The 7,283-nt window shown below is 45.6% G+C and overlaps 1 protein-coding gene across 1 annotated transcript in view; it reads right to left on the bottom strand.

The window, feature by feature from the left end:
• Positions 1-3,163: 3,163 nt before the first annotated feature.
• LOC135543086 (single-stranded DNA-binding protein 2-like) overlaps positions 3,164-7,283 on the bottom strand; it is a 105,003-nt gene continuing 100,883 nt past the window's right edge. Inside the window, exons 10-17 of the mRNA XM_064970172.1 lie at positions 7,172-7,220; positions 6,958-6,993; positions 6,540-6,594; positions 6,028-6,098; positions 5,863-5,941; positions 5,534-5,562; positions 5,240-5,338; positions 3,164-4,908 (exon numbers count right to left, since the gene is read on the bottom strand). Coding sequence (XP_064826244.1) covers positions 4,879-4,908; positions 5,240-5,338; positions 5,534-5,562; positions 5,863-5,941; positions 6,028-6,098; positions 6,540-6,594; positions 6,958-6,993; positions 7,172-7,220 — 448 coding nt within the window. The 3' untranslated portion in view covers positions 3,164-4,878. The remainder of the gene's footprint in view (positions 4,909-5,239; positions 5,339-5,533; positions 5,563-5,862; positions 5,942-6,027; positions 6,099-6,539; positions 6,595-6,957; positions 6,994-7,171; positions 7,221-7,283) is intronic.

Raw genomic sequence — 7,283 nt, 5'->3', positions numbered from 1 at the left:
TCAACCTCCATGCTCTCTTCCACTGAAACTGGACTGGGCCTGTCATCAACCCCAAAGGTCCTCTCTTCCACTGAAACTGGACTGGGCCTGTCATCAACCTCCATGCTCTCTTCCACTGAAACTGGACTGGGCCTGTCATCAACCTCCATGCTCTCTTCCACTGAAACTGGACTGGGCCTGTCATCAACCTCCATGCTCTCTTCCACTGAAACTGGACTGGGCCTGTCATCAACCTCCATGCTCTCTTCCACTGAAACTGGACTGGGCCTGTCATCAACCTCCATGCTCTCTTCCACTGAAACTGGACTGGGCCTGTCATCAACCTCCATGCTCTCTTCCACTGAAACTGGACTGGGCCTGTCATCAACCTCCATGCTCTCTTCCACTGAAGCTGGACTGGGCCTGTCATCAACCTCCATGCTCTCTTCCACTGAAGCTGGACTGGGCCTGTCATCAACCTCCATGCTCTCTTCCACTGAAACTGGACTGGGCGTGTCATCAACCTCCATGCTCTGGGCCTGTCATCAACCTCCATGCTCTCTTCCACTGAAGCTGGACTGGGCCTGTCAACCTCCAAGCTCTCTTCCACTGAAACTGGACTGGGCGTGTCATCAACCTCAATGATCTCTTCCACTGAAACTGGGCTGGGCCTGTCATCAACCTCCAAGCTCTCTTCCACTGAAACTGGACTGGTCCTGTCATCAACCTCAATGATCTCTTCCACTGAAACTGGGCTGGGCCTGTCATCAACCTCCATGCTCTCTTCCACTGAAACTGGGCTGGGCCTGTCATCAACCTCCATGCTCTCTTCCACTGAAACTGGGCTGGGCATGTCATCAACCTCCATGCTCTCTTCCACTGAAACTGGGCTGGGCATGTCATCAACCTCCATGCTCTCTTCCACTGAAACTGGACTGGGCCTGTCATCAACCTCCATGCTCTCTTCCACTGAAACTGGACTGGGCCTGTCATCAACCTCCATGCTCTCTTCCACTGAAACTGGACTGGGCCTGTCATCAACCTCCATGCTCTCTTCCACTGAAACTGGACTGGGCCTGTCATCAACCTCCATGCTCTCTTCCACTGAAACTGGACTGGGCCTGTCATCAACCTCCATGCTCTCTTCCACTGAAACTGGACTGGGCCTGTCATCAACCTCCATGCTCTCTTCCACTGAAACTGGACTGGGCCTGTCATCAACCTCCATGCTCTCTTCCACTGAAACTGGACTGTGCCTCCATGTCATCAACCTCCATGCTCTCTTCCACTGAAACTGGACTGGGCCTGTCATCAACCTCCATGCTCTCTTCCACTGAAACTGGACTGGGCCTGTCATCAACCTCCATGCTCTCTTCCACTGAAACTGGACTGGGCCTGTCATCAACCTCCATGCTCTCTTCCACTGAAACTGGGCCTGTTCCACTGAAACTGGACTGGGCCTGTCATCAACCTCCATGCTCTCTTCCACTGAAACTGGACTGGGCCTGTCATCAACCTCCATGCTCTCTTCCACTGAAACTGGACTGGGCCTGTCATCAACCTCCATGCTCTCTTCCACTGAAACTGGACTGGGCCTGTCATCAACCTCCATGCTCTCTTCCACTGAAACTGGACTGGGCCTGTCATCAACCTCCATGCTCTCTTCCACTGAAACTGGACTGGGCCTGTCATCAACCTCCATGCTCTCTTCCACTGAAACTGGACTGGGCCTGTCATCAACCTCCATGCTCTCTTCCACTGAAACTGGACTGGGCCTGTCTGAAACTGGACTGGGCCTGTCATCACCTCCATGCTTCCACTGAAACTGGACTGGGCCTGTCATCAACCTCCATGCTCTCTTCCACTGAAATTGGACTGGGCCTGTCATCAACCTCCATGCTCTCTTCCACTGAAACTGCTCTCTTCCACTGACTGGGCCTGTCATCAACCTCCATGCTCTCTTCCACTGAAATTGGACTGGGCCTGTCATCAACCTCCATGCTCTCTTCCACTGAAATTGGACTGGGCCTGTCATCAACCTCCATGCTCTCTTCCACTGAAACTGGACTGGGCCTGTCATCAACCTCCATGCTCTCTTCCACTGAAACTGGACTGGGCCTGTCATCAACCTCCATGCTCTCTTCCACTGAAACTAGACTGGGCCTGTCATCAACCTCCATGCTCTCTTCCACTGAAACTGGACTGGGCCTGTCATCAACCTCCATGCTCTCTTCCACTGAAACTGGACTGGGCCTGTCATCAACCTCCATGCTCTCTTCCACTGAAACTGGACTGGGCCTGTCATCAACCTCAATGATCTCTCCCACTGAAACTGGCCTGGGCCTGTCATCAACCCCAAAGGTCCTCTCTTCCTCCGTCTACTCTTTTACCCGCGAACCGGGTTGTGGCATATTCCTCTTGCCAGTCAAGCACTTCGATGTTAGTGTCGGTGGCAATGATACTAGTACTACTACCGAATAAGTCGGTTAGTTTTTTGCATTTGAGTGAAGACTTTTGTCTCTTAACTTTTCAGCCCCACACTTACGTTTTTTTACTCTGCTTTTCCATTGTCTATTGTAGCTAGTTTTCGAGCTGTCACTGTCAATGTGAGTGTGGGCGGGGCTAAGGGTTGCATAGACGTTTGTTTTCAATAGACCATAGGGCCTGGGGGAAAGGAGCACGTTGGCCCGTGTCGCTCAATCTTCAGCCAACTTTTTTATTAGTAGTAAAACATGTATAAGGCAGGCGGCCCCGAGGTCCCATGCTGTGTTACAGCCGGCTGTGACCGGGAGACCCATGAGGCAGCGCACAATTGGTCCGGGTTAGGGGAGGGTTTAGCCGGCCGGGATTTCCTTGTCCCATCGTGCTCTAGCAACTCCTTGTGGTGGGCCGGGCGCCTGCAAGCTGTATTCGGTCATCAGTTGGACCGTGTTTCCTCCGACACATTGGTGCGGCTGGCTACTGGGTTAAGCGATCAGTGTGTCAAGAAGCAGTGCGACTTGGCAGGGTCGTGTTACGGAGGACGCATGGCTCTCGACCTTTGCCTCTCCCGAGTCCGTATGGGAGTTGCAGCGATGAGAAAAGACTGTAACTACCAATTGGGGAGAAAGAGGTAAAAGGTTAAATAATTGGGCTGCCTGTGTAAACACATGCATGCACATTAGACATACACAAGGAGTCAACATTATTAATGAGGGAAGAGAAGCTTTATACCAGCATATTCAAAACCCATGCAGTACTTCTCAGTGTATTTACAAAACATAAAGAGGTAAAAATAAAAGAATAACAGAAAAAGGAAGAAAATGAACACATCACAAATGGAAACATTTGGAATCCAAAAATGTGTAAATTGTCAAATTTAAAAAGAAATATGCATCTTTCATTATTCATACTTGTGACTTTAAACTAACATTAAAACAAACAGCTATGTATTGGTGTCCCCTAGTTCATCTTTCCCCTCTCTCTTTCGTTCTCTCTTTCTGTCCCTCCATGTGTTAGATACATAAAGAAGAGGAGTTAGATTTGTGAGGAGGGAGGGAATAGTAAAATCCTGGACTAAATAATAACGTCATGGACTAAATATTATCGTAATAAACTAACATGGGCTGAGGAGTAGGTTTAAAAGAATACAAAACACAGCTATTTTACCTCTACACATACTCTCCAAAATACATTAAGATCACAGTTTTTCCGGATGACAATAATAAATTAATTAAGAGAATGATTTAAATGCATGTTTTTAATAATACCTTCACACAAAAATCCCTACAACCATTGTCACCAATTGCTGCACTTTTAGTTTTCCTTTTTCGTTCAATCTACAGTCTTGCATTCTTTGAAAAATCATAACACATTGCATCCTTTTGACAAGGCAGAAAATTGTTCTTTCAGACAACCAACTGCTTGCATTTTCTCTGTTCTCTCCATCTCAGATGTGTCATCGTTAGATTGGCAAATATCTTTGTTTTTAGGTGTTGATGCTCGTAGTCAAGACATAGATATAAGGATGAACATTGCTCCCAGTAAATGATAAGATGTGGCCTTACAGTACTCTCTAGCCAGTACACTTACACAGTGTACAGCTCAACAAGCAGGTGTATATTCTCAAACCAGTCACCATGCCAAACAAAATCAACCAACCAATAAAAAACAACATTGAATACATGGCCCATACTGTACTGAATGATCTCTCTCAACATAGCACATCAGATTCAAGTGTATGGAGGTGAAACAAAAAAACAAAACATTGGCGAATGTTCACTGTGGGACAAAGATCTCAAATCACCGAAGCTGTCGCCCCTCTCCAATCAAAGACTGTGGTTGCCATAATCTTCATCCAATGTGAGACGGAGGATACCATTAAATAGGCTTTATTCCAGGTTGTTGTATATCCATTGAGACTGAAGTTGTCATCTCTATTCATCCAATCATAGACTGTGGTTGCTATCATGCCCATCAAATCTAAAGAGTCATAACGAATGCAGGTGGGGAGCCAGAAAGCTACCTGCTCAGATTTCTTTACACTTGAGGGTTTTCAGTGTCTTTTCCACAAGATGGTGGAGCATGGTACATCTTTCTGTGTTAGCATGACTGAGAGTATGCACAGTGACATACATTTATAAATATACAGAGATTTTTATTTCCTGGTTTGTTAGAATGGAGGTTCCTTTCATACAGTCTCTGATGGTAGGTGATGAACGAAGCAGAAGGTCACAAGTGTAAAAGTGAGAGGAAACAGAAGAAGAGAACAAACACAGATAGAGGCCAGGGGGAGAACGAGGCCTGGGTCCACTGTCCTGGTAGAGAGGGCACAGAGAGGAAGAGCCACTGGGCATAGATGACATCACGTCCTGTCTTTTCCACCAATCCACACCACTAACTGACCAGCTGGCGGAGCCTTCACACACTCATCGTCATGTTTGGAGAATACTACAGAGAGAGGGATGGACAAAGGGGGTTATGTAAATATTATCAATACTCTTATGAAGCCAAACATAACTTTTTATGGTATGAACAAAAAGGGAACACACACTGAAAGTCCCATGCACACACCTGAGGTGGTTGGTGAAACATTGTGTTGGGAATGGAGCCTTTCAGTGTCCAGGCCCTTTAATATTTATAATCAACACCACGTAAAAAATGTATAGTTGGTAGGCTAATGTTCATTTTGAAAGTTGGTAAAGATAATCTTCAGTCCTACTGCTACAATGTGTGTCTCTGGCCCTCTGAATAACTTCTGTGGGTGCGAGTATGGACTCACGCTCTCGTTCTGAAAGGGGTTGAGGAAGTTGCCCCCCATCTCGCCGTCATCTCTGGGGGTCCCCGGCTGGTTACTCATACTCAGGTTACCAGGAGAGTTCTGATCAGAACCAATCACACAACATAGATATATAATCTATTATCTATCTGTATACCATACATACGCAATAGGGTAGATTAACCATTGACGGTAGTACCAATATTTCAACCACATACAAATCACTACAAAAGTCTGTCTGATAATTGATTGATGCAAATTACTAATGGTATGGGTTGGGTTGGAGTCTTCTCCTACCTTAGGGAGGCTATCCATGTCACCAGACCCTGGGTAGTTGGGAGAGAGAAGGGCATTACTACTATACAGTCTCAGTAAACACATCAATTTACCCTTCAAAAGACTAGTGTAGTGAGTTAAGAACAAGCTCAAAGCATGTGCGTGTGTGTGTGTGTGTGTGTGTGTGTGTGTGTGTGTTGTGTGTGTGTGTCTGTTTAAGGGTTCTATTCAGCTTCATAGCGTGATTGAAATTTAAAAGGCAATGTTCCTGCTTTAGCACAGACTGCATTCGTGGTAAACGCTCCATAAATGCTTCAGCTTTACAAATTGAATAGGGCCCTAAGTGTTACCTAGCGATCCATTCATGTGATGTGGCTCCATTCCTGCCATCCCTCCCATTGGACCGTCTGCACCGGCACCCATTGGAAACTAAGGCCAAAACACAAGCAAACAGCATTAAACAGTTAAATCACACGCACACACACACACAGATAATGATGGTTAAGTTATCTTACATTTGGTCTGTTTCCACCAGGGGGGACTGTGTTGATCATGGTGTATATGTTGTCACCGGAGTTAGTCGAGTCTGACAGGAAACACAGTATACACAACTCATACATACAGTATACATATGTACACACACACACACACGTATACATACAGTACACACACACACACACACACACACACACACACACACACACACACACACACACACACACACACACACACACACACACACACACACACACACACACACACACACACACACACACACATACACACACACACATCCCCTCAGGTTAAGTACCCACTAGAAACTTGAACATACTATAAGCCAAATAGGCAACTGACTTGAGGTAAAGTCACACTTTAGGTCAGATATAAATAGTTAAGTTGTTTCACAGACCAAATCACTAAAGTCAGTTTGTAACATTGTGAATGCATTCCTGTCCCTGTCTAACCTCACACATACATCCATTAGCCCCACTCAGGTCAAGGCCCCCCAAACACACGCACACACTACCTGCTGGGCTGGGCATTATTGGAGTACCAGGTGGCCCCCCTCCTCCCGGTGGACCCTAAAATGAGAGTTGATAATTGGGAGATGAATGCCTCATAGCAACTACGCACCAACAATGCAATGCTCCTAATATCTATAAAGACAATACACTATATAGTGCCTTGTAACTAACAGGCAAATACAGACAACCAACTTCCAGTCACATAGTTTCAAGTATCAAGTTATAAAGTCACATGCTCAAGTACAGTGAAATGCTTTTCTTACAGCTCTAATCCCAACAATGCAGTTATCAATAACAATGTAATGCCAAAAATAACAGGGTAGAACAAAACACAAGATATAAAAACAACAATAACACAATCATGTAAATAAGAATACTATATACAGGGTCATACTATAGAGGGTCATAATATATACATACCACATAACTTCCTGGAGACGCAGAGGAGTAGGGGATCTACAGACAGACAAAGAGAGAGAGAGTGAGAAAATAGCATTTCTCTTTATTCAAATCCTCTCTTCAGGAAATGTATGTTTTTTTTCAAATTAAAATATTTGCTGTTTTATTGTTATTGTGGTATATTTAGGTATCTGTCTTGGTGGTTGTGTTAAAGTTTGTTTTTCTGGTTACTCACTGAGTTGGCGTTTTGAGGATTTGGCCAAGGTCTACCCCCACCAGGTCCCCTAAAACACACACACACACACACACACACACACACACACACACACACACACACACACACACAC

The sequence above is a fragment of the Oncorhynchus masou genome, chromosome 1 (genome assembly GCF_036934945.1).
Source record: "Oncorhynchus masou masou isolate Uvic2021 chromosome 1, UVic_Omas_1.1, whole genome shotgun sequence".
NCBI classification, from domain to species: Eukaryota; Metazoa; Chordata; class Actinopteri; order Salmoniformes; family Salmonidae; genus Oncorhynchus; species Oncorhynchus masou.
This window is presented reverse-complemented; position numbering and strand designations above follow the sequence as displayed.